General features: G+C 45.0%; 2 protein-coding genes across 3 annotated transcripts; one reads left to right on the top strand and one right to left on the bottom strand.

The window, feature by feature from the left end:
* Positions 1–222: 222 nt before the first annotated feature.
* On the top strand, positions 223–7,662 carry LOC311190572 (serine/arginine-rich splicing factor 7-like). 2 transcript variants are annotated; one of them, XM_084262532.1, is made up of 9 exons: positions 223–344; positions 750–930; positions 1,077–1,253; positions 2,195–2,269; positions 2,403–2,504; positions 2,971–3,024; positions 5,471–5,515; positions 6,106–6,141; positions 6,873–7,662. In XM_084262532.1, exons 1-9 carry the CDS (start codon positions 323–325, stop codon positions 6,895–6,897), a joined length of 717 nt encoding a protein of 238 aa, XP_084118658.1. In that variant the 5' UTR covers positions 223–322; the 3' UTR covers positions 6,898–7,662. The 2 variants fall into 2 exon arrangements, with proteins under 2 accessions (XP_084118658.1, XP_084118659.1); XM_084262533.1 differs by lacking the exon at positions 5,471–5,515.
* Positions 7,663–9,087: 1,425 nt separating this feature from the next.
* DHX57 (DExH-box helicase 57) lies at positions 9,088–25,981 on the bottom strand. The gene is made up of 22 exons (XM_084261898.1): positions 25,887–25,981; positions 25,457–25,615; positions 23,934–24,745; positions 22,313–22,500; positions 22,055–22,176; positions 21,602–21,797; positions 20,744–20,868; positions 19,514–19,647; positions 18,830–18,884; positions 17,879–18,081; positions 16,801–16,917; positions 16,348–16,444; positions 14,923–15,096; positions 14,458–14,658; positions 13,890–14,166; positions 13,092–13,187; positions 12,912–12,995; positions 12,639–12,776; positions 11,215–11,289; positions 10,725–10,859; positions 9,713–9,913; positions 9,088–9,592 (listed from the first exon to the last, which is right to left on the bottom strand). Exons 1-22 carry the CDS (start codon positions 25,961–25,963, stop codon positions 9,449–9,451), a joined length of 3,810 nt encoding a protein of 1,269 aa, XP_084118024.1. The 5' UTR covers positions 25,964–25,981; the 3' UTR covers positions 9,088–9,448.
* Between the last annotated feature and the right edge of the window lie 386 nt (positions 25,982–26,367).

Below are 26,367 nucleotides of genomic sequence, written 5' to 3'. Positions count from 1 at the left end.
CACATGGCTACGGTCCGTCAGGCTCGACCCGCGACCTTACCGGGCACCAGCAGCCCGCACCCCACCGGCGCCCGCCCCTCGGTGCTGCGCCGCAGCACGCAGGCGCGTACGGCCCGCCGCCACTATTCTCGCGAAACCTGCCAGTGCCCAGCCCTGCCTTTCCCCTCCCCGCACTGCCGGACAACCCGAGTTCCGGCCCCATAGCACCGAGTGGGGCGCAGGCGCGGTGGTGCTTCCTCTATATAAGGGGAGCGGCGCGCAGGCGCGGTGTCACTGCCTCTGTATAAAGGTTGCACGCAGGGCTCGCTCTGCCGCTGGAAAGATGTCGCGTTACGGGCGTTACGGTAGGGACGACGAGCACCTGGCGGAGGGTTGGGCAGGTGGGAGCCACAGTCGGAGGCGGGCGGAGGTGGTGTTGCTGTTCGCGCCGTGGGTGGGAGGCGGCGGCTGTTGTTTAGAACGGCCGGTAGGCTGTGAGTGAAAATGGAGCGGGCGCGAGAGGTGTTGGGGCCCGAGCCGCTGCTGCGGGGTCGTGGCGAAGAACGAGCCCTGGGGGTGGAGGGAGAGGGGAGGAGGGCAAGCGCGGCAACAGCGGCGGGAGCGCACCAAAATGGAGGCGGCGTCAAAGATGGCGGCGGCTGCGGGGTGAGCGGGGAGACGGGTGGCGGCCTACCCGTCGCGCGTGGCCTTGTGCCCAGCGCCGCGGACGCTGTGCGCGGCTGGCCCTTAGCTGGCGTCTATCCCGGCAGAGACCAAGGTGTACGTGGGGAACCTGGGCACGGGCGCGGGAAAAGGCGAGCTGGAGAGAGCCTTCAGCTACTACGGGCCCCTGAGAACCGTCTGGATCGCGAGGAACCCGCCGGGGTTTGCCTTTGTGGAGTTCGAGGATCCGAGGGACGCTGAAGATGCTGTGCTTGGCCTGGATGGGAAGTATGTGCATACCTGAAACTCCCCTTTGCTGCTCTGGCTCCGGTTCTGACCTCCTAAGCCCGTGCTAATCACCAGTACCTGTTTGGTGCCCAGTGAGCACAGGGGAGAAGAGCATCACTGTGACTAATATGTACTGTGTCTTGCAGGATAATATGTGGCTCCAGGGTTAGAGTGGAAGTGTCAACAGGGATGCCTCGTCGCTCCCGTTATGACAGGCCTCCTGCACGGCGCCCCTTTGACCCTAATGACAGATGCTATGAGTGTGGTGAGAAAGGCCACTATGCTTATGATTGTCACCGCTATAGTCGACGAAGGAGGAGCAGGTATGTGTGGGGCCAGAGCAGCTGGGTGGCTTCTCCAGTTCGCTTTTGTGTAGCTCTTGTTAGCAAAAAACCCAGAATGTTATGCCAGTTTTAACTCTTAATGTTGTACGTCTACAGGTGTATATCAATTTATTTTTTTTCTTTTGCTAATACATATCAAATGTTAATATCTTAATAATCAACCTGGTCAAAACCTTTCAGGTTTCTTCGTTTGAGTCAGTCGCCTTGATTCAGAATGTCACGAGCCTTAAGATTTCATGCTGAGGCGCCTTGCAAATCCGACACTTAAGATCCTCCTAGACCTTGAGGTGATCAGCATAAGAGGCCAGATCCCCTCGAGCCATCTACACGTAGCTTCACCTTATTCTTTAAGGGCAGAAAATTTGAGACGGTGACCGCCGTAACAGTAAATTTGGCTTTCAATTGGGGCCCCCCTCCGGTTTAGAAAGAGGAACACCAGATTGACCACATTCCCACCTAGAAAAATCTTCTTGCGTCAATCAAGCCTCACCCTGGCTCATTGGGCTGTCAGTTTGATCGTCGTTAGATTGAAGAGAACACCTAGATGCAGCGATCGGCTATAGATACTTCTAGATCGTCTAGATCTGCTAGACCTTGGGCCAAAGAGGGTCGACCTGCAAACTTGCAAGGTTTATTTTAAATACGCATTACAGTGTTTTCTATTCTAATGTAATTCTGCAATGTAATTCAGCTTTTAACATTTTTCTAGGTAGTAAAATGCTCAAGACAAGTAGGCCCAGAGATTTTTTTCCAACTGACAGATGCTAGTGCTGTATTTTTGTTGTTTTGGTTTTGGGTTTGTTTTTTTCTTTTTATTTTGTTTTTAGTTGTCTGAAATCAGTTTTGACTTCAGCAGGGTCTCACATGCAGCGATTCCTGCAGCTGTTTCCTGATACCTGTTTTCTCTAACCTAAAACCAGGTCCCGGTCTAGATCCCGCTCAAGGTCCCGAGGAAGGCGGTATTCTCGGTCACGCAGTCGCAGTCGTGGTAGGAGGTAGGGTTTTGTCTGTGTTTTTCATCTCTTTTCTTTTTTTTTGCTTCTCCCTCTACTCCATTCTTGTCCATCATCCCTGTGAACAGTACATTGAACTCATTTTGCTTGTTTTTTTTTCCTCTTTGTTTTGTAGATCAAGGTCAGCTTCCTACCGCAGGTCCAGATCAATGTCTCCCCGTAGGTATAGGTCATTTTCACCCCGCAGATCTCGGTCTGGTTCTTTAAGGAGGTCAAGGTATGTGTTTTCCATTAACCCCACAACACTCGAAGGGAACATAACTGTTGGAGTTAGCGTGTGACTTTTCTAGTCCCTATATTTTCAGATACCTTCATGGTGTTACATTCCTGAGAGCTAGTCTGAATGCTTTGATGTTGAAATGTTGGGCTTGTAATTTTGGAACTGCTCTTTCTGAGCTTTTTTAATACTGTGCCAGAGTTACAGCCTTTATCTATGGCTCCAGCTTCCTAGTTTGGCTTCAAGGGTACAGGGAGTAGTTTGGCTTACTTGATGAGGGCATTGCATTTTCTTATTTGGATGGTAGTACTGTCCAAATGTACTACAGCTTTCTAATAATAAGTTACCTGCAAAACCAGTAGTTTTATCAAAATTCTGAGGTCGGTATCATAAAAGTCAAAGAATACTATCAGCTGTATCAATCATGTAGTAGTTGAGCTTTCACTGCTTTTTTCTTTTTTCTTAGATCTAGATCCAGATCACGCTCAAGGTCCCGCTCTGTTGTATGGCCTCGAAGCAGGTAAGAGACTTGTTTTACTTCAGACCAATAATAGCGGTGTGTTGACTCCTCTTTTGTTGTTGTGGTGGTGTTTTGGTGTGTGTTGTGGGTTGGTTTGTGGTGCTTTATGTGTGGTTTTGTTGGAGTCCAAAGGAGTTTGACTGGAAGGGGTTAGAAGGTTGTGCAGCATACAGAATTTATACTTAAATTTTGCTTTTTTTCTGCAGACTGAAGTATTGGTCACCTTCTGGTGATTAGCATGAATTTGTTTTGGTCATTAGCCGCTATGTACAGTTTATGTACATGTAGCCATAAAACACATATGTGATTTAAGGTACTAGGAGAAGTTCTGCAGCTAATATCTATATGCATAGGGAATGCTTGACATTGTGTCCTCTAGGAAAGGTTGCCACTATTGACTGAGGTCTTCTTTACAGCTCTTAAGCTTTGCCAATTCCAGTTCTGAGAGTTAGGTCAAAATGCATTGCTGTCGTGCTAAGAACCAGTTACTTGGGGTGAGACCCTCGACTTCAGAGGTTTGGAGGGCTGAATGTGCAGGACCACAAGCTCTGGTGCCACAGGTAGTGTTTTGAAGGGCCTCTCTGACATGTAGCCCTGTTTTTGTGGACCTGGATGTTTTCATGCTGGAATGGGAGCTGAGGACAATGGGTAAATGCTCCTGTATTATTTTCCTCTGTTGTGGTAAGTCTGAGTTGGAAGCAGGGTTGAAAGAAAAGGATAAAAATACGACGGACATGAGAGCTGGTAAGTTGGAAGAAGCTATCTTTTGTTTTGCCTCAGAAAAGGGGAGTAGAGGTGATCTTAGGAGTCTGCCTACTGCTGTAGGACTTAGACCTTGAACCTTTAAGGGGTTGATGGTCTTGTTACTCATAGACCTGTAATGTGGGAGGTGAATAGCCAGACTCAAATTGCATGTTGCTGTAGAAGGGTCGGGATCCTGCTGTTGCTGCTGGCTGACTTCTGGTTCTGAGACAGTTGTGTTCCAGCACAAAGGACTTGATAGCCATTTTGAAATTTCTGGGGAACACTGACTTTGCATAGGCTTGCAGTTACAGTGGTGAGGAGTGGTACTTCAGGATGCAAGCTATGGGAGGACTGTGAAAACCAGTGCTGGTCCTCTGCCAACACCTGTATCTAACCAGTGCTGCTTCTAGAGCTTTTGGTCTGCAGTCCTGCATTGTTGCTGTGCCTCAGGAGGATTTGCCAGTGGTTTTCATAGCAAGATAATGTTCTTGTGTGCTGCCTTACTCATTTCTTACCAAAGGAGGTCATGCTCATGCTACAAAGCATAAGTGTTGAGTAGTTTTGATCAACTCTGTTCTATTCTTTTGGATATTAAGAAAACCTTCCTCCCAGAGAGGGCTGTTAGACATTGGAATGGGCTGCCCAGGGCAGTGGTGGAAGTCTCCAATCCCTGGAGGTATTTAAAATGCTGTTAGATGTGGTGCTGAGGGACATGGTTTAGTAGTGGATGGCAGGTTAGGGTGGTGGTTGGACTTGATAATCTAAAGGGTTCCTTGAAACCAAGACAATGCTTTTAGTAACAAAATGGCTGGTTATAGCGATGCAAACTGTGACAGATGATGTCAGTTTACCAGGAAGGTTTCAGAGCAGTGGCACCTGACTGTTTAACTGACACTAACAAGCAGTGTACCTCTTAAGTTAATAGGCCAGGTAAAGGTGAATCTCTGTTACCCTTTAAAAACAGCTCTAATCAGAAAGGAAATTAAAGTTTCTTAGTTTTTTGGCCAAGTCTGTTAAATGACTGCTTTCAACACTGGGCTTGCGGATGTTCAGTAACACCACATGCCTGAGCCTTGACACTGAGAGGACAAATATTCTATTGAGTTGGTAAAGTAGCATGATAAATGTGAGAGGAAAGTCTCACAGTTTGAGTAGATTTTAATGTGTGGGATGAACTGGCAGTAGTTCACACGTTAGTAGCCAGGTATCAAAACCTGAAGTGCTGCTTTTGTTGGGATAATGAAAAAATCTGTATTATGCTTTAATAAAAGTGGTGCTGGGAACTTGATCGGACAAATGCATCTTCTCAACACATGTGCTTACCTGTGGTTATTCCAGGCTCTTAATGTGCTACTAAAAGGTTTTCTAAGGTGACTTCCCTTATGAAGGGATACTTGCAGGCAGAGGGGAAAAGTCTGGGAGCCTGGTACAAGGCCTTCTGTCTTGTGAAAGTAGTAGCTGAAGCTTTGCGGGGAAGCTTCTTGTGCTTGTGCTCTAGTCTTCCACGTGGGGGGGTCTCTGGGGTATGATCTAAAGGATTCTGCTGAAATGTCTGTCTCAAGAAAAGCCTGCAGCACTAGAGCTTCCTCTCTGGTTTCTGGTGCTGTGCGGTATGAATTTGCCCTTGCTGGTTTAGCTAATGTTTCATTATATGTGCATGCCACTGGCTGCTTTGCTGAGCTGTATTTCTCTCCTATTATAGGTCTGGGTCCCATGGTAGATCTAAATCTGGCTTACCTGCTAAAAGGTGAGCATATAAATACAAGAAACACTAAGTTGTTTTTTTCTCTCAGTATTCAAAATATCTGCTTGGACCAGTATTTCAGTTGTGTGTGGAAGAGTGGATTTTGTGGGGTGCTTTTTTATTTTGGTTGGTGTTAAATATTTTTTGATGCATTTTTTTAATCTGATTTTTGTGGGACAGTAAACAATTCTTCCAGAAGGATTGTAGATACAGGTTTTTGTTAAACCCATGGTTGTGACAAAACATGTTTTTGATAGGATTTCCCTACCTCGGTTCTCACCTGTCTGTCATTCTCAGTCTTCCTGACTCTTCTCTACTTGCCACACTGCTGCTGCTTCGCAGGATTACTGTGGTCATTTAATAACTGCTTTGAAGCTGTGTGTTGCCAGCTTTTCCCAAGGGCTCCCAGCAGTTTTCCTTCTCGACTACAGCTTCTTGCTTACAGTAATAGGGTCAGCACTGTTAAGGATGGTATCTTTTTATTTAACAGCATTAAGCTGTTAAACCTGAAGTTTTAAAATGGTTAAAAGTGGTTACTGAGAGTATACAGCTTTACCACATTGATTGTTTTGCTGGTTGTGTTTTTTTAACAGTCGCTCCAAGTCCAGGTCACCATCTCCAAAGAGAAGGTAAGAATTAGCTTAACTGGAGTGTGCCATACAAAGAACTGGTGTCTAGAGTGGTTGCAATGGAATTAACTTATGGGAGGAGAAGAGCTTTACTTTTTTACTTAATCTGTGAAAAAGTTGATTGTTGTGGGCGCTTCTTACACTGGTAGCCAGAACTTCATGACAGTAATGCAAAAGTAACTTCTGTTGTCCTTTAAAATGTCACTGAAGAGGTGGTCAAGTGAGAATCAATATCCTGAAGTCACTGAGGAATGTAGAACCTGGGTTAGGAGTAATGTGAGGTATAGAGCAAGCCATGAATATGTGGTGTGGTTATGTTCTTGCTGATGGCTCCTAAAAGCTGGATCTCAGTTGCACAGCTGCCAAGTGTTTCTATGCACTATGAAGTAAGAAGCAAGCTTTCCTATGACCAGAGAAGCATGTGCTGGAATTTGCATGGTCTGAGAGTGCTGCCTCACAGCCAGCTGTGAGATGCAGCTGTATGGGCTATGGCAGAGTAAGAATTCCTTTGTATGGCCAGAGTGCAGGCTTCAGGTCTCGCCCAGCTGTTGGAGTTGATGCTTTTTATTTTGCCTGCCCTTCCCAAGCCTAAAGCAGACATTATACAGAGGTGTAAGAAGAGTGTGAGGGCAGGGGTCTTGAGCAGAGAAGGCATCGGGTAGGGTGCAGAGTTTCTGTTGTTTTTGCTGTAGGAGATGCTCTTAACTGCTCTTTTTTTCTTTCCATTTCAGTCATTCACCATCGGGAAGCCCTTGAAGGATTGCAAATCCTGAAAGAATGGATTCAAATTTAAAAAAGTTTAAGAAAAAAATTTATTTTGTTTACATTATAAGGGATTTTGTGGTGTCTTTATAAAAGGGCTTAGTCCTAGCAGGCTGTTTCTATTGACCAACAACTGGCATGAATCTGGATATTTTGAAAGTCTTATTAGTAGACTAATGCAAAGCGCTCTCGTTGTGTTAATGTTCTGTGGTCTGGAGATTTTGGGCTTTTTTTTTTTAATTGGAGCATTGAAATAAACTCTGCATTTCTAACGAAGAAATATTGTGATAACCCTGCTGTTTCTGTTAATATCTGGGTAGCTGGAGCAGATGATGTGTTCCTGTGGTGAAAAGCAGGAGGCTGGCTGTGGGGGGGCACTTGGGACGCAACTGAAGTACAGCAGCCAGCTGTGGGCTGTCCTGAGTGGTGTGCCTGTGCAGGGCTTCATGCCCAAAGAGCACTGGTGAGGTGAAGGGATGTCCTTGCTACTTTGTCGTGAATGTTATGGTCATCTGTACCTCATGCTTTTTTTGTCTGCTTCCTCAAAGCTCAGTGATGCTGAAAACCTGTCTGGAGGTGTGTTTGTTCACAGGATGATTTGACTTAACAGAGTGTTGAAGAAGAGCATTAACTGATGGATAAAAACGAAGAATGGGTGGATGCTGGCCTGCCTTGTTGATGAAAGGACCAGTGAACTCGTCTGAAGGCATTTTGGAGTACTTCTGAAATGTAAACTACTGAAGTAAATATTTTTAGAAATCTTGGTTTATGTCCTGGTTGTCCAAATAGTGCTACTTTTTTGTGATACTTAGGATGAAATGGCAGTTCTGGTGCAGAAGATAAATGTTTAGTTACTCTTTAGGAAATGAAGGCTTTTGTTACACAAGGTCACAAGCAGACCCTGCAGGTCAGGAGCTCATGTTACCTATCTTCTTGGGCACATTTCCTTTGGCAGTGCAGTGTAGCCAGGGGCCTTGCTGCTGCCCTACATCTGTCCTCGCTTTGGGAGGCTGGACTGTAGCTACCTTTGTAGTGATGGTTCCTATCTCACCACACATGGGTTACTGAAGGATTTCATACAAGTATGACAAACCAGTGCAAGGTATTTGATGATGACTGTGGCCAGACTAATGAGGGAATAGGAAGGCTGGATAACTTTGACTTTGGTGTGTTCTGGCCTATGTAGCTGTGTTTTAACAGAGCTCTAAGGTGCTGGGGTTTTGTCACCTGTGGCTGACACTAGTGGTAGAGCACTGGAGCTGTGTGTCTACTCAGCCCTAGGTTTTCAGATTAACTCTCTACACCATGTCCAGGTATTTTAGCACATACATGGGGAAAGAGTTGTACAGACCCTGCCTGAACAGTAATTTCCATCCAAAACACACTATGCATGTGTCAGAAGTCATTTATTCAAGAGGATGCTGCTATGGAAGTGTAGGAAAGGCTGAAGTGAAAAGTGGACCATGTCCTATTTCACCCTACAGCCTTGCTGAACAGACCCGTTATCTGCTCTCACCCATGTTGCTGTGGCTGCCAGGTGTGATGCAGTTCAGCACAGCCACAGTGCCTGCTGTACTGCACTGCTCCAGCAGCCTGGGTGATACTCTTCATGCAGGGCTGTGCTCCTATGACCAGTCATGTTGTCATCATCAAACTAGTGCTTGAATGCCGTGACCCTGCTGCTCGGCATGCCCCAGCCTGAAGGAAGGCTGCTGGCAGAGCCAGTGTTTACTCTGGTCTTACTATTGCAGTTTACTTCATTTAAGGCACTTAGTATAATTTGCAACTGTTAAACAGCTCAGCTGTAGCGATACAGTGGTGGGAAAGGGAAGAAGTAACAGTCCTGTAGTACTGGGGCATTTTGCCACACTTATCTGTAGCACCCTGTTCCCCAGAGCAGGCTGCAAGTGTCCAAAAGTGGAATGAATTTCCACCTGGGCCCGGTGGTGGAAGGACTGCTGCCTTCCAGAGGAGGGGTACCAGCAATCTCAACCCCCACTGGAACGATTTTGAATGCACTACAGCAATAGAGCCCAGCCATGTTACATTTCCTTCCTGCTCCTGCCCCCCAGCATGGGAGAGAGGGGGGCTAGAAAAGCCCAGCTTTCTGGGGAACCACCCCCCTCCCCTGCAAATGCCTTGTTTAAATCAATCTGGGAGCAGCTTAAGATGTTACATGTTGCCTTCAGCCTTTCCTATTGCAAGAAGAAGCTAGGTCACAAGTATTTTTGTGCCCAGACCACACAATTGCAGTGTATACCCTCACAAAAAACCACTTTGCTTGCTTTCTCTGAGTTTTTTTTTATTCCTACTGGAAGATGTGCCATTTTCCTATTTCCCAGCAGTACTGCAAGGCACCTTACCATGACCAAGTGAGCTCTGCACACAAAGGTGTAAAAAAACCAAAAACCTGGCCCAAACCTGGCACTGTCCAGCTGCGTCTTCCAGGGATCAGTGCTGTGTTCTGGGACGAGATCCCTAAAATGCTGATGTTGGTCTGTTCTCAGGTTGTAGCAGGAAGTCTCTGCAGAAAGTTGTTCTCGCATTACTGCGTGGTCACAAGTTTGACAATCATACTGATGATCCGAGATCCACGGGGACACATGCATAAATCCATGCTGGGATTCTTGATTTTATCCTGCAGTAGCTGGTCTAGTTCACAACGTAGCTCTTTCACCAGCTCAGCCACCTACCCCATGTGGTAAAACAGAGGTGACCGTAAGGCTTATGAAATGCATCATCCTCCTGCATTGGGAAGACAAGCTCAGCTTTGCAGCACTCCCAGGATTATCCCACTTTTATTCCTTACCTGGTGTGAGGCAGCCACAAACTGTATCCATCCATCATCGAGAGAAATGACAAATTCTCCCTTGTGCAGCTGCATGTGCACCTGCCCGCCTCCGAGCAGGACCAGTGGGTACACTGACACCATGCTGCAGTCCCGAATGAACACACGGCTTGTCTTGATTTTCTCGTGATACACCAGGTAGGGGCTCTCAAAGTGCCTGGTCTGGAACATGTACACAACATCCCTGTTAAAAGTGCCTCTGCCAGTCACTCCTTGCTCCTTCCCACTCCTTCCCACTTTGCAGCGAGCGTGTGAGAAATCAGCTAAGTCCCCAACCTTGCTGCAAGGCCCCAAGTTCTCCATCTCACATTAGGGACATTTTCAGGTGTGTGTTCATTACGATCTTTCAAAGAGTGGTCAAAGCCTTCAGAACCCAATACGTGTCTGATGATTACCCCCTCCCCCCCCCCCTTTTTTTAGGGCAACTAACATATATCCTGGGAAAAGCAATGGAATACTCAATACAGGCATAGGCTTCAGGAGACAAAGTGTTACCATGTATCGCAGCAGGGAGGGAAAGCTCTAAATACCGGCTAGTAGGTAGCTGCAAAGTAAGTTAACTTCAGAGTGTGAGGGCCCCCAAGTCAGAGTTTGTCCCTGAATAAATCTAATTTCAGCTGAAGAGCCGAAGCCTGGGGAGGGGTACAGGAATTCATGTGCCTGTGTAAGGTGCTACCTGCATGCAATCTCAGTCCATGCCAAGGAGAAGCCAGGGGAATGCTGCAACAGCAACATTTTCATGTGCAGCTTTGCAGACACAGTTTAAGCAAATGTGGGGGGGTTACTGCATCTGCTAATTCCACTCTTGTGAGTTTAACTGTGTGCTCTTGGGAATGCACTGTTACAAGTCCAATGGGAGTGGGCAATTGGGGAGATTATTTTTTATATTTGAGCTGTAATGTCAGCTGCTTAAGCAGAGGTGACTGCTTTTATCAAAAAACCATGCTTTGCAGGAAAAAAATGGAATCCTTACCTGATAATTTACAGAAGAAGGGTGAATGTGAACATAGCCATCATTTTTGGTAACAAACTTCAGCTCTTCTGCTTTTGGCTGCATTTTGACCACTCCTGTGCTGGTCTTCTGGTATTTGCCCTCTGGCTTTTTCACCTGTATGGTGAGATTAAAAGCTATAAAACTTCGCTGTACCAGATAAATATTTTAATTTCATCCAAACCACAAATTCTCAGGTAACATGCCAAGTCACTGGAGACAGATACTACACTCCAGGTGCTGTCCAAGTGTTCATTTGTTTCTTCCAGACTTTTGCTGCTGGCCTCTGTGTGATGCAGAGATCAGCTTATCGGAACAGTGGCAGTCTCAAGCAATACAAAGTGGAGCTCAGCTGCCTGTAAGCTTTGGCAAGCTAAGTTGGGCTCAAGGCAGCCACAATCCCTGCAGACCAAGAACAGGCTGCGTGGGGCTGCTGAACAGCAGAAGGGAAAAGGAAAATCTGTTCTTTTACCTGGACAATATTGGGGTACAGCGCAGCACACAACATAGCCGAGATCAGCTTGAAGTTCTCTGCATTCGAGTTTGCCTGTGAAGTTAATGCATGCATTAGACTTTCTACAGGTAAGTTGATAAAGGTAACACCTAGCTTCTGGAATGACTTAATTCCTGAAGCCAGTTTACTTGCACAGCTGCATGGCTGTGCTTATCAGGGAGGAGTAGTTACTGTTCCCAAGGTGGTAGGCTAGACCTGGGCTGTGTTCCCCCTACCATCAGTGCAGCAAAATGGCTGCCAGCCTTCTCAATGTAGTTACTGCAGAGCCAAATTGTTCTCTGATGTCTGGGGTGCATCCGGAGGAGTGTAGCCAGCAGGTCAAAGGAGGTGATCCTCCCCCTCTACTCTGCCCTGGTCAGGCCCCACCTGGAGTATTGTGTCCAGTTCTGGGCTCCTTGGTATAAAAAGGACAGGGATCTCCTGGAGAGAGTCCAAAGAGGGGCTATGAAGATGATTAAGGGCCTGGAGCATCTCCCCTATGAGGAAAGGCTGAGTAAGTTGGGACCGTTCAGCCTTGAGAAGAGAAGACTAAGGGGGGACCTAATTAAAGTCTATAATTATCTGAAGCATGGGATGCAGGGGGAAATGGTCAGCCCCTTTTCAGTTGTCTGTGGAGATAGGACAAGGGGCAATGGCTGCAAGTTGGAACATAGGAAGTTCCGCACCAAGGGTGACAGAGCCCTGGGACAGGCTGCCCAGGGAGGTGGTGGAGTCTCCTTCACTGGAGATATTCAAGACCCGCCTGGACACCTATCTGAGTGATATGTCCTAGGGTGCTGCTTTGGCAGGGGGGTTGGACCCGATGATCTCTCGAGGTCCCTTCCAACTCCTATGATTCTATGATACAGCGGTGGCTCTGACAGCAATTAGAAGTCCCAATGCACAATGAGACTCAGACACTACCGAACCCTTACCACGTACCCCCAGGAGGCCTCTGGCTGCGAGGTACTGCTTTCTGAGGATTGCCTACTGCGCTGAAATACTGCACCACCTGCTCCATAATGTAATTCTGTTCACAAAGTAAGGCTGTCATGAATCCCAACATCCAGGCCAGGTCACAAGTCATCCCCATGCCATCCCACCGCTTCCTGACTTCCAACATGTCAAGTCAGCAGCGTTTCAGAGTCTCAAAGGAGCAGGTTTCAGCCCACTTCTACACTGGGGCCCGTACTTCCTGGGCATGTAAAGCCTTGTGCAGTAGAGGCAAGTGCCTGCACACACGATGCGCAGGAAGAACAGAGCAGGTAGGAGCTGACTGTTGCTAGTGTGAGATGGTAAGGCCAGGCTGTGACAAGAGACCCACCTGTCTAGAGCCCACCTGGCACCCAGGTCGAAAGAAAAACTGCAGCACCTTTTTGGAGCACTCAAATGCTGTACATTACCTCTTCTCCCGTAGCATCCAATACGCCATCACCTCCTTGGGACCACTTCTTCTCAATGTCCCTGGCTCTTAATCCCTCCTTCACAAACCCGATGTCGGAAAGCAGTTCTGTGAATTGCCGTTTCAGACTAGCGATTTCCTGTAAGCAGACGAAGGGCTGTGAGTGATGGGTAACACACAGCGAGGAAAGTTGTCACTAGTTTCTTATTTTCATCACTAGGACTCTGCCAGTGTCTCGACCACTCCCGGTGCAAGGCCACGAGAAGTGACTTACCTGAAGAATTCTTCCTGACAAGAAGTTCTCCCTGCAGTAGTTGTAGCTTGCCTGAGAGCCTTCTTTGATACTTAACCGCCATCCCTAATTAAGAGGACAGGAAACCTTCAACAAAATGTTTCAGCTGGACTTACAGACACTTCACAAACCAATCAGAGAAGCTCAGGAATTCTAGCTGACCTTATAGGCCTGGAGAAGAGCCAGGTAGTCGCTGCTCCCTACTGCAAACTCCAACTTCTTTTTGTTTGCTTCTTCCCTTTTATCCCATGGTGACACCTAGACAGGCAGTAAGAGACTGTGTGTTCTTTCCCTCACAGCTTGTCCAGACAGGTCTTAAATATCTCCAGAGAAGGAGACTCCACAACCCCCCTGGACACTGGATACAATACTCCATGCTGTAGAAAATGCCCAACAAGTGTATGGAAAACATCAGTAACTAGAACAACCTATTTCCAGTTCTTTCACAGCTACCCTCAATGCAAACCCTCTGCACCACTAACAGCTGCAATTGAGCAAATCTGACTTTCCATGCAAGTTTGCACGTGGCAGTAGAAGAGTAACGACTGCTGTGAGTACAGGTGGAAATGAACACACAAACTGAGGTCCAAACTGAACTCTACATTCATGGCTTGGCCAAATCACCCCCATCATTATCACCATCTCATAACATTACTGTTCCTTTTCAATTTTTATGCCAGATTTGGTCAAAATAACCGGCTGTACTTCTTAACCCAAATTAGAACTAATATCCACTCTCTTACTACTCTACACTCATAACTAACATTCTTGCTGCTGCTGCATGGTTTTGGTCTTCTGCTTTATAACTGGACTCTTTTAACAAGCACACAGAAACAATGCAGGCTGAAAAGGAGAATTAAAACATGCCAAGCATAATACACTGCAAGTTCCAACAGTGGCTTTGCCACTGCATGAAAACACAGTGCTGCCAAAGTGGGATACAAGGTTCAGAACGCTTACAAAAGGTGACTTAAAGGCCAGGCTGGCTGCTATAGTTAGTGCAGGGTCCAGGCAGCGGAAGATGGTGCCAAACAGCATCAGCTTGCCAATCCTGACATCAACAGGCAGAGAAGCCAAGTGATATCCCAGTGGGGTGAGCTTTTCATCTGGAGTTAATGCTCCCAAGTCTTGTAGTCTCAGCTTGGATGCTTGCAAAGACTCAGTTCTAGGGGGCTCAATGAGTCGTGATAAGACAGAGTGAAGACTCTGTGTAGAAAACATCTCCAGAATCTTGATTCTTAGGGAGGAGGGAAAAAATGAAAGAGGAAAGAAAAATAAAATATCTTTAGTTCCATACACAGGACAAAAAAAGCAAGCTTTTATAAAAACAAAACAACAGAAAATACTCTTCTAAGAACATGCTCCCTAGAAGCAGGCCTGTAATGCCTATTTCAAGACAGGAAGCAATGCGAAATAATAGCCTGGGAGCAGCATACCTCCCCCACCTCACAGAGCCTGTAAGAACAGATCCCTGTTGAAGACAATAGAGGTTTTTGTCTTTTCAGGCAATACAGGAACAAGAGCTCACCTCAGACAAAGCTGCTCCAAGGGCACTCTTTGGATTTCTGGCAACTGCTGCTTTATAAGCTGATGGTTATAGTGGTGGCTGCTGAAAAGATGAAAGCAGACGCCTGAGGCTACTCGGCCTGCTCGCCCCTTCCTTTGCAGAGCATTGGCCTTGGACACAAATGTGTCTTCCAGACTTTCCATTCCTTTGCTTGGGTCATATCTACAGGAGAGTAAGAAACAGGCTTAAATTCTTGAGTGCAGAGTGAACAGGCTGGAGGTCAAGTGGGCAGATGCTGCTAGCTCCTGTACAGACACAATTCCTGCCTCTGCAGTTGGATCTGGGTCTAGACTGTCTTCCTCCACCCTGCAGCACGTTTCTACAGCTCAAGTGCCTTCAAATTTATCCCAGCATTTTGAAATGCTAAAGGTCAAGGAACAGATCAGTTTCCCAGGCCACAAAGCAGCAAGAAATGAATCCCAGTACCTTTTCTCTTTCATTTTTCCAGAATCAATCACATAGACCACATCATCAATGGTGACAGATGTTTCTGCAATGTTTGTAGAGATGATGATTTTGATAACTCCTGCAGGAGGTCTAAGGAACACGGACTGCTGTTCTTCACTAGACAGTGAAGAATGAAGTGGATAAACAACACACCTGGAAGGACAATACAACAGCATATTCAGTGCACGTCCAGCCTTTTCCTTCTTGGGAACAACCTGCTGTGCACACTTGAGCCCCACTAGTACCAGACACTGCCCACAGCTATTGAAAGCAATATAGCGCAGCAAACCTCTCTGCTATGTCACCTTTAAGACAGAATCATTTAGGTTGGAAAAGATCCTTATGTCCGACTATTAACCTGGCACCACCAAGTCCACCACTAAACCAGGTGCCTAAGCACCATGCCTACATATCTTTAAAACGCCTCCATGGATGCTGACTCCATCACTCCCCTGCACAGCCTGTTCCAACAATTGGAACCCTTTTGGTGAAGACATTTTTCCTAATATTCAATCTAAACCTCTCTTGGTACAACTTGAGGCCATTTCCTCTTGTCCTATCACTTGTTACTTCAGAGAAGAGACCAACTTCCTTTCATGTAGTTGTAGACAGTGATAACGTTTCCCCTTTTCTCCAGGCTAAACAACCCTCAGTTCCCTCAGCCACTCCTCAGAAGACTTGTGCTCTAGACCCTTCACCAGCTTCACTGGCTTCTTTGGACACACTCCAGCACCTCAATGTCCTTGTAGTGAGGGGCCCAAAACTGAACACAGCACTCGAGGTGCAGCCTCACTAGTGCTGAGTACGGGGGGACGATCGCTGCCCTGATCCTGCTGGCCACATTATTTATGATACATGTTCCACGGGAAGGTGGACAAGTTTACAGAAGGGACAGGTCTCAGAGTAGAGTTGAGCAAAAATTCTGCCTCTTTTGAAGGAATCTGTTGTTTATAATGGTAGACTGGAAGAAATTGCTCCAGCTAACCTTGTCATGGATATCTGTGTAAAAACTGTTTAGTCAAGGAGATCCAATTACTTCTCTGTGTAACAATCTAAGGACAAATACAACCACAGCTGAATGTGTCTCAACAAACATTCTGAGACAGAACAAGTGAAGTTTTCAACAGTCCACTGGATCATGCAGAGCACAAAACAGAGAACACCCATCACTAGGGTCTCTGAGAACTTCAACAACTAACCTTACTGAGTCCTGGAGAGAAAAACCCAAAAAGAACAACCCAGTAAGACAATAGAAAAGGAATTACCCTGACTGGAGTCAAGACCTTCATAACACAGACTCACACATTTAATAACCTTTATCCTTGGATAAAGGCAGGCTCTGTGCAGGAAGCTACTCTTTAGTTATGGGTAAAGACTGACAGTTTTGGAGCTTTTCTGCCTTACCTCTTGCTGTGCCTGTTATTAAAAAGAGGGTTAGACTGGAGCTGCTCATATAGCATCTTGATTTCTGCTAGACCAGGCAAAAATATTAACACAGCACCTGTGTATGTAGATTTAAAAAAAGTAAATTAAGAAAATATAATCAAGGACAGCATGCTATTTTATCAACGTGCAGAAGGCTCAAGTCAAAACTCAAGCTCTGTTTTGCAATTCTTGTACAAAAACCACACAGGTTCCAACAGTCTCTGAACCAAAGACTTTCCAAAGTAGACAATCCCCTCACCTTCCTCATCCCATGTACATTAGGGGCTTTGTTCCTCAGCCAGAGCTTGTTTTTTTTCCCAAAATCAGTCAGTATCAGAAACTCTGCATGCAAAACGTTATCTCTGGGCTGCCTGTAAGTGCTCAGCCTCCGGGAATCTACTCTTGTATATCTCTTGAGGACAATGAAATTACCTGGGGAATATGAATGTCTGCCACCAACTATCCACTCTAGCAAGGCCTCAATTAATTCCAGATTAACTTTGTCCAAGTCCATGACAGACATCGTTTTCAACACTGTCTTGCTAACCCCTGGGGAAAAAGAAATGAAACACACAGTTACATCCAGCTCTTGTAAAAAACATCTGGATGAGCCAGTGTGGCTGCACAATCACACCTTGGATTAAAGAGCATCTGGCTTAGGCCAGACAGAGCTCAATGCACCTCATGCCCCCCTCCACATCTTCCTCTGTTTCAGCTCTTCCTTTCTCATGCCTCAATGGGCCTCGCACCTGCCCTGTGCAGAGCCTAGACCAGGATTCACCTACTAGAAGACTCTCATGTGCACATATTAGCCATAAGAGGAGCCAAAATCCTTCACATAGCCACTTACAGATACCTCCAGAACTACATTCTCAAGCTCTCCCTTCCAAGGTTTCTTACACCAACTCAAAAAGACACCCAGATTCCCTTACTCTTCTGAGGAGATAGCTGTCTAGCAGGAATCTGAAGCTTATAAGCAATGGCTCCCACAATACCATTGTGGATCATGCCACAAGGGTGTGCAAGGAAGAACTCTTCGTGACTAAGGACAAAGAGATTTTGACAATGGTAATCAGTGGGAAATTAATGGAAAGCTCTGCCTCTCTTCCTCAGCCATTCACAGTGGCTGAATTTCTTGAGGAAGGCTTGTGGTGCTGAGGCGACCTCCTTTGAAGGGGCAGATACATGCCATGCTTTTAAGTAAAGCTGCTCTAGCAAGAACAGCCACAGAGAAAAATTAACAAGGCATCAGAAAAGGGATGGAAACAGATAGCAGCTGAAACCCAACCACGTTCTGAGGCTAAGAAATTTTTTCAGGAGAGATGCTTGTTCTAGTGAAAGAGAACAATCAGAACATTTCTGATCTCATCTTGAAGAAATGACCTGCTTAACTTCACAAGGACAAAACTGAATTACACACGTGCATTCAGCATACAACATTACATGCTAACCCACTGTGTTAGCTGGCAAATGTTATATGCCAATTTATTAGATTAAAGAAGGAGCTCACCTTTGTATCGTGTAAGGAGCTGCTTCAGAGTCAATTTTTGGTCTGGGTCTGAATCTCTGACAGCCGTGTCAGTACCTTCCAGCAATCCAGCACGTCTCAGGTCTTCCTCTACTTCTTCAAATGCAGTTCTTTTTTTTCTTTCACTCTGTTTGCTTTCCTGCTTTGGCTTGCGCCTGTAGGGACTACTGTCCTCTAGAACGTACCTGAACAGCAGAGTAACATTTTAGCCGTGTGGCAAGAAGTCTGACAGTCGCTTTCTAATAATTACCTGCGGAGGTAGGTTCTCAGAAGTATGTAAATCTGAGGGGAACTTTGTATGTGGGTCGCAAAACCATAGACAGCAGCAAGGTCAAAGTGTCCTTCTATGCTGGGATGTTAGTCTTTTAAAAGCTGTGATGAGAACGACTGCAAACTTGCCCTTGACAGCAAAGTGGGCAGCTCAGCACAACAATCTGCGAGTAATTTACAGCATCTGATCAATTTACTCTTGGGAAAATATGAGCTGCCATGACTCTGGTAATTACAAATGGCAACAGGAACCTGGCACCTGAGCTGCGAGGTAGAGCTTACAAAGAAGAATTGTTCAGTATCCTGCATTTTTCACTTTTTTCATTGAGTTCTGAAATCTTCCTTCAGGTTTCTTTTGCTCACCAATGCCAAACCACCACGACACAAGAAAAGCACGAGCACTGACAAACCCTTCATAGCAAAGTTCACCTTTTCATGAGTACTTATGTGGTGCAGAGAGATTTGGTTCGGCATGTGGTCCCAGAGCCCACTCTAGCATAAGAAGGAGGGTTTCAAGTCAGTTCTTTAGTAGAAGTCCAAGACTGCAGGTGATGGGGTAAGACTGGAGAATACTGAATTTTAAAACTTATGCACAGAACTACTGCAGTCAATAGTGCAACCTCAAAGGACAAACGGAGGCGAGAATGTTTGGCAATGTCGTACCTTGTCATTGCAATCACATCTTCCAGAAAAAACTGATCCACGGGAAACGTTCGACCTGAAAGGAAATGTGGGAATAAATCACCGTGCCACAGAACACGCAGGGAAAAGACAGGAGATGGTTGTCATTTCACAAAGATTATGATGTCATACACTGGCTTCACAGATAATGCACTCTTCAACGCAGCTTCTCTCTACGACAAACATTAGATGGCTTCCAAAGCACAGTATGGTAACATGCATTTGCACAGAGAAGGGCTGATGTCCATGTCTCTGTCATACTCCATGTAATAACTTAGCCATTTAAAAGGTGTATTTGGCTCAATGCGTACACATCCAGCTGGATCTTCTCCCTGCTGCTTTTTTACGAGGATAGGGAGGAGTCTTCAGCTAACTTAGGGAATCATGTCAGGCACGCCATGCCAGTTTTGTCTTTTGGGGAAGGAAATCCTGCTAGTATGGACACAGAGCAAGAAAGGCTCCCTTTCCAAGTCTTCTCTCTCCTAAATCTCACTGGTCTTTCCTGCTAAACCCTTGCAATCAGAACTGTTGTATAAATCCTCACTTACTAGTCTGTGAATTAGCCCTTTGCAGTTTAATTAAGACACACTTTGCATGCAGAACTATGGAAAATCACCCCCTAAAACAACTGAATGTGACAAGATAATAAAATTTAACTGTTTTCACCTGGTATGTTAATAATTGGACTGGAGTGAAAGTACTGAGAAAAAAGTTCTGCATTCAGGGTGGCACTCATCAGTATGATGCGCAGGTCTGGCCTCTGAACCATTATATCCTTCAAAACCAGCAGCAAGAAGTCACTGAAGAAGGCAAGAAAAAAAGACATTTTAACATCTTCAGTATTACCTTTCAGCATCTCTTTTTTCCTCTGTGTTCCGTGCACCATCACGGTGTTTTCAGCAGCAGAGTGCTGCCATCCCAGAAGTACGAGCTGCTCAGAATGGCTGGAGGTTAATAATGCAGTAAAGCAATAGAAGGCAACATGCTTCCTTTTTGGTTGGCCCTCACTAGAGCATCAGGATTACCTGGCAAATTCATTTAGGCAACAAAAAGCTCTAGCTACCTTATAAATTAACAACATTAATGACAACACGGTAACAAATTACCTCAAGGTTACAGAGTAACAGAGCTCCTCTACTGGAGGAGTTTCTCAAACTCTTCCCTGCTCACTGCATTCTGCCCTAGGTATTTACAGCTTTCACAGCATACATAGAAGACTGGCTTCCCGTGATTTTAGATGAGAAGGAAGAAGAATCCTTGAGAGATACAAGCCCTTTCACAAGGTTAAAATATAACCTGAGCTGTAGAATGATGGGTCCCAGTCAAAGCCTCTTGGGAACCTACTGCACTGCAGAGTTCCACAGGAAAACTTCAAAGAAAGAGATCCTTGCCGCGTAAGTTTATGGAGACACTGACCAGACATAATTATCTTTTGCCAGGTGTTGGCCCGTAAGTGGGGTAAAACTGCACAATGCTGGAGCAGGACAGGATAAGACTGTCTGCAGCTAGTAAAATCCACAGACTGGAAGAAAACAGAAACCCATGCTCCTTGCAGGTGCTCTGCTGAGGCCTGCATCAGGAGATATAATTCCGAAAAGGACATGTCAAGAATTAGGGAAGAATAAGAAGCAGAAAACTGTGGTTAACCCTCCAGCCCCATCCAAAACCTCTTTTCAATGTGACTGGCAGCCTTGAAGCAGAGAAATTTAAGTGAAGTGCTTTCTTTCCAAGCTGCTGCAACACAACTTCCAATAGAACCTAAAACCAGACTCCTTCCACAGTCCCGCACTGCGGCCACAGGATCAACAAATCTGACTTCAGTTACTTGTACCTTAGTCACCCAAATCCCTCTGACTACATTTCTTTGTTTTGCTTATGGGATACGAGATTATTTACCTTTCTTCTGTTCTTTCGTGAACTTCATCAACAATAACGTGTGTGACTCCCTGCAAAGTCAGATCTCCTTCCAGCCTTCTCAACAACACGCCAGTAGTGCAATATAAGAGTCTGGTAGCCGAGGACTTGAATGGTAAGACAAAGGATTCAGTTGACTTTGTGCATCTTAACATAGTGCAAAGAGAATATGTGTTGCTATAAAGCATTTGGTTTCATCTGAGTGCCAGGGAACAAGTGGTCCCCGCTGGAGACAGGCCAAACAATTTTTCTCTCTTGATTAATTACCAGGGGGCACTGCCCCTGGTAATTGTTGTAAACAACAAAAAAAAAGAAAAATCTGACCTGTTTTCCTGTGGAAGTTGCTTTTTGATAAATAACTTATACCTCTGTCCCTAGAATGGTTTAGTGACTCTTTTTTAACACAGCTCTTGGAAAAAAGCTATCAGTCAATCTGCTGCAACATGAACTTCTAAGACAGCGGTTTGATTTCAACCCTCACTTCTGGATGACCAAAGCTGCACCTGTCAATCTCCACTTGGGAGACAAGTGGAGATGGGGACAAGTGGAAGTGAGGTCTGTAGCCTTCCAGAGGTCAGAAGCATGACTCATAATCTCAGACCCCTTCACCTATCTCAACAGAAAGCAAGACAACAATACAAGCTATAGTACTGCCCTCTCATTCAGTGTCCTATGCAATTTGAGATGAAATAAAATACAAAATAAATTTTGTAATATATAAAATATGGGTGATTCAGATATGCTTAATCTCACACACAGGGCAGAGATTCTGTATGCTACAGAAGCACTAGGCAGATTTGAATGCAACTGAACGAAAGCCAGCAAGCAAATCATACATACCTTTACACTTTCTAGACGAATCTGATACCCGACAGTGAGTCCAATCCTTTCTGTTCTTTCTTTGGCTACACGTTCAGCCACAGAAATAGCAGAGATTCTACGAGGCTGAGTGCAGATGATATTTGCAACTCTGCTTGGAGATCCTTGCAATGAAGCGTCCAAAATAAACTGAGGAATCTGAGTGGTTTTCCCACATCTGCACAACAAAATCAGAGATAAACCCCAAACACAGGAACCCAACACATTCTATTTATGTAAAAGTAGATGACCACATTCCACTTGAAATTTGCTTTCTTTTGTTAGTGTCACCCTTCTCATGAATTTCATCTAAGACTGCTAGCACTGGTCAGGCATGGACCATGACCCTAACCTCTTCAGGACACGGCTACATAGTTCACATTCTTCTGTGTATACTTTGATGCACAAAGTCTGCATGCGCAATCACACTCTTACCCTGTCATGCCACTCACAACAAGAACCTGGTGGCTCTTCAGCAAATCAAGAATGGTATCTCTCTCTTGCCACGCAGGAAGCTTCTGTCTTTCATGCAATATGGACTGGAAGTGCCTAGAAGACTGATGCACAAAACCAGACAGCATGGCAGTTAAGAACACCACTGGAGTGGAACAAAACCAGTGGAAACAGCAGCCGGTGACTTAAGTATTTACAGCTCTAAAGTAAGCATGCAAACAGATACTCCGTACATTGTACCTTTTTCAGCTGAAAATCTGTGCAGATTTTAACATTCTCCTTATACAGAGACTGCACATCGTACTTTCTGGAAAGCTTTTTCTTGAGATTCACGTAGCTCTCATTCTCCACAACAACTTGTTTGGGCTCATCTTGCTCCTCCTCTTCTGCCACCTCCTCTTCTTCCTGAGGTTCTGACACTGCTGAGGCTTGAGGCAGAGAAACGTGTGGTTAGATTTTCTTATTACAAATGAACAGGACCTCACCAGCACAGCAGAAGAGAGACCTGTGTTCCAGGAGCATTCTCAATGAAGAACATTGTTAGTCTGGAGCTGAGGGTCTGCAGGACTGTTTCTGACAAGCATTTAATTCAATGCTACCAGAAAACCTCACCTCATCAAACAAACCGCAAGTTCTCCAGTTCCAACCCACTTGGTTGTCATTACCTCCACAGCAGCTGTGCTCTGTGACACTATGGTCTGGGTGGCCACACGGTGAACCAGTATGGTAACCGGTTTGCCTTCCTGAACGGTTTTTGTGTGTCTAGGTCCCTGCTCCAATCCACCACACGACTACTTCTATGGAGCACAAGACTGCGATGGCAGCACCAACTTCAATTAATTAAAACTATGCTGTAACATTAAGTGTTAAGCCACTGCCAAGTACACTTAAATTCGGGCTGAAACTGGACAGGGTACTTTACTGCTTAATGCCTATCAGCTGAAGTAGGATTTTCTCAGAGAGTAAGCCAGGCCTTGAGAGTTTTAAGGCTACATTTATCTAAACAAAGTATTTCATAACATACGGAAGATTATTTGGAATCTACGGGTTCAGTTTCAGGATCAAAGGTTTTCTTTCTGCAGAGGTGTTAAAAAAAATGGAATAATTTGTTTTACTGCAACAAAACAAAAGGCCATCAGTATTTAGGTGCTCTAAAATGTGATACAGTTGTTCCTGAAAACTCTCCTGGAAGAAAGTTTGCCTTAGATGAAAGTTTTGGAATTGGGAGCTCTAAAGTCATCCATGCCATGGAGTTGTATGTGACACGGTCCTAACTCTCCTCCCATGAAATCAACCTAATTGTACCTGTGTGCAAAAAAGGGTTGATACCTTGAACAACATTCTAGAACCGCTTGCAACATTTACTTAGCTTACTTTAACTGCACCTTTACAAAACTAATTTCAAGGAAGGGTTGGTAATTATTAATTTTTTTTTAAATATAGAAAAAAGGTATTTCTGAATCGACGGGTAGCAGATGCGCCCAGACTTAACAACCTTCCCTGTTCCCTTCCAAGCACACTTCTCCAGTCAATTCTGGTGAGCTCACAGCACGTCTCTCAATGGATTTTATCGATTGTGTAGGAAAAGGCATAGTTCACTCTGCCAACTCAAATTCATTAGCTCTGTTCTCCTTTAACTCACTTCTTGCCAGTGGAAAACCATTCTGCAGCAGCTTTATTATGAAAGGGACTTCCCAAGGCACAGAGAGATTATGGATCTGGCTCACCACATGACCTTAATCTCCAAAACCAGATATGGAACAGCTGCCTGAATTAGGGTCTCTGCCTCCTCCTCTTTTTTCCTTTTTTAATATTTTTGACTGTTGTTAGCCCGGAAACCCCTGAGGAAAATTTGGCGTACCTTCAGACATTCGAGTCAACCCAGAGGTACTCTCCGGCTGTAGCTTTACCGAAGGCGCTGCCAGCAGGGACACAGGAGGAACACTGTACTTGTGATAAGTATTTTTAAGTAACTCGCTTATTTCAGATTCATCTTCTAAACAAGTCACTAAGGTGTAAACCACTGGCTCATTAGACTCTGCAGCTATCAAAGCTTTTCCAAACAGGAATTCAGCAACGTGTAAACGACAAGCGAGAGGTAGATTCTCATCGGTGGAATAAAATGCTACTAGAGGTGCCTGGAGTGGATACTTGCTTTCTTCAGGAAATCTTACTTCAAGTTCATACACAGGACCATCATTACTAGGTCTGAGATGAGCATCATCTACAGAGTTCCTGGCTGGGTTTTTTGGGTGGTCTGGAGGGAATTCATGTGCGAATCTACATTTTGAACCAAACCTGCAGCCCCCTTGGAGATAAAATTTACATATTTCCTTTGAAGTCTGCTTTGCCATGTCCCTAGAAAAGACACCCTTTTGATTAGATTTGCCGAGCCTGTTTGCCAGGTATTTCAACGCCAAACTAAAAGTCCAAACTCGGTTTTGAATTCTTTCTACAAATTTCTCTCCATAGATTGACCGGAGGGCAAATGCCTCTTCTTGTCTCTGTTCCAAACATTCTTCTTGACTGGCTTCTGCTGCCGTTGCAGAAATCTGCATCTTCTCTCCGTATCTTTCAGTAAAGCACTGCAATAGCAAATATTCCAGTGATGCCCCAATGTTACCGTTGCAGGATCTAAGTACTGTCCTACAGCGCTCACTGTCAAAACCATACCTGCAACAAAACACACAATATGGCAACAAGTGAGTGACAGAGACCTGGATGAAGCAAAAGAAGATCTGCTTGGTTAGGCTTACGGTAAGGAAGCATGTATGGCATGAGATACTATCACTACTGGAGGGTGGGGGGAGGGTGAAACCACACCAAAATGTTGATGCTATTTTAAAGGGCAGTGGCAGGCAGTAATTTGTTGCTGGTAAATGCTTGTCTGTCAAATTAGGTGACAAATTTGTTCAGGTGGTGACTGTCTCGGGGTGTAGCACGGAATAGTTACTGGAGTAGATTTCCCAGGTGAACTACAGAAACCGAACTCTTCAGAAAAAGCTGAATCCTCTCACTTGAGAAACTCTCTTGAATAAAGCAAAAATAGTTAAATGCTCATATTCAAGCAAAAGGTTTCAAGGTTTTGAAACACAACCTGTCTGGAAGAAACCTATATATAAGAGAGATACTCCCCGAGCTTTCCCAATATCTGCTTCATCACTTTGGAGAAAGACCCGAACACTTCACTAAAACAAGGGTGGAGTGACTATTTTCACAAAGCCATTACTTTAAATCCATCAGTTTGTAGGAGACACAAACTCATCAGCTCTGCATATGGAACTTCCCTGGAGTCAATGGGAAGTCCAAGCACTGAGGGCTTACAGTGTTGAGACTAGTGATTTACCTATGCAGAATACAAATCATTCACTGAAAACGCATCACCTGGAGAGCTTGTGCACAGCAAATGAAGACACTTCACTTTCCACAACTCTGCGCTCAGCTGGCCTTGGTATTAGGTCAGAAATTTCCTGATCTATTGACCAGCACTGTTCATCATCAAGGTAATCAGGTTCATCGCCGTCTTCACCAGAACCAGCTACTCTGATAAAAAGAGTTACCAAATTAAAATGAAACATTATACTGTTGAGTAGACACAAAACTCTGTCTCTCCAACTTTAAATCCTCCACTTAAATGGAGGATTCTGTCACTCCTTTCCCAGATTTAATACTGTAGAACAAAGCAGATCGAAAAGCACAGGATTTGAGATTAAATTAGAACGGGGAAAAAATTACTATTTTAATTTCTAACAGTGTGCCTGTTAAAGCATGCTCATCTATAAGTGTTAGAAATAGTGTCCCCGTTTAAACTAACTCTGATTCAGGAGCCAGGTCATGCTCTTGAAGCTCTTGAAGAAGTTCTTTCACTCTTCTCTGATTCTCCGATGTCATGTGTATGGTCTGCAGAGGCATTTTCACTTCAGGTCTATGCTTTATTTGCCCTCCTCTTCTGGCAGGGGCATTTGATCTAAAAATTAAGAGAATATAGCAACCACTTATTTGCCTGGCTCAAATGATCTTGACTGAATTGGGATGTGTGAGGACCCAACCCTGTACTTCAAACTGGGAAAGCCAAAATAAGACAAGTCCATCACCTAAGGATTATTCGGTTGGGTTTATTCTGATGTGGCCGGGATGTATGTGTCTGTATCAGCACATGCACACATGTATTTTACCCTATGTCAGATCCAAAGTGATGTAACACTTTGCTAGGTAAAGCTGTTCTCAGTCTTCAGTACAACCACGCATTTCTATGACAGATCAGTCAGAATACATAGTAGGATACTAAATTCTAA

Source organism: Gallinula chloropus (assembly GCF_964237585.1).
Source record: "Gallinula chloropus genome assembly, chromosome: 3".
NCBI classification, from domain to species: domain Eukaryota; kingdom Metazoa; phylum Chordata; class Aves; order Gruiformes; family Rallidae; genus Gallinula; species Gallinula chloropus.
Note: the sequence above shows the minus strand (reverse complement) of the source record. Positions and strands in the feature narration are given on the sequence as shown.

What these genes read in the sequence shown, in the direction of transcription:
- DHX57 (XM_084261898.1), bottom strand. Translation starts at nt 25,963, where the DNA reads ATGACATCGGAGAATCAGAGAAGAGTGAAAGAACTTCTTCAAGAGCTT. An exon ending in GACCTGGCTCCTGAATCAGA is followed by an intron (nt 25,616 to 25,886) that starts GTTAGTTTAAAC and finishes TCTTTTTATCAG; the next exon opens with AGTAGCTGGTTCTGGTGAAG. An exon ending in TTCGTCTAGAAAGTGTAAAG is followed by an intron (nt 20,869 to 21,601) that starts GTATGTATGATT and finishes TTACCATTCAAG; the next exon opens with TCCTCGGCTACCAGACTCTT.
- LOC311190572 (XM_084262532.1), top strand. Translation starts at nt 323, where the DNA reads ATGTCGCGTTACGGGCGTTACG. An exon ending in GTCGCGTTACGGGCGTTACG is followed by an intron (nt 345 to 749) that starts GTAGGGACGACG and finishes CTATCCCGGCAG; the next exon opens with AGACCAAGGTGTACGTGGGG. An exon ending in TCTGGCTTACCTGCTAAAAG is followed by an intron (nt 5,516 to 6,105) that starts GTGAGCATATAA and finishes TTTTTTTAACAG; the next exon opens with TCGCTCCAAGTCCAGGTCAC.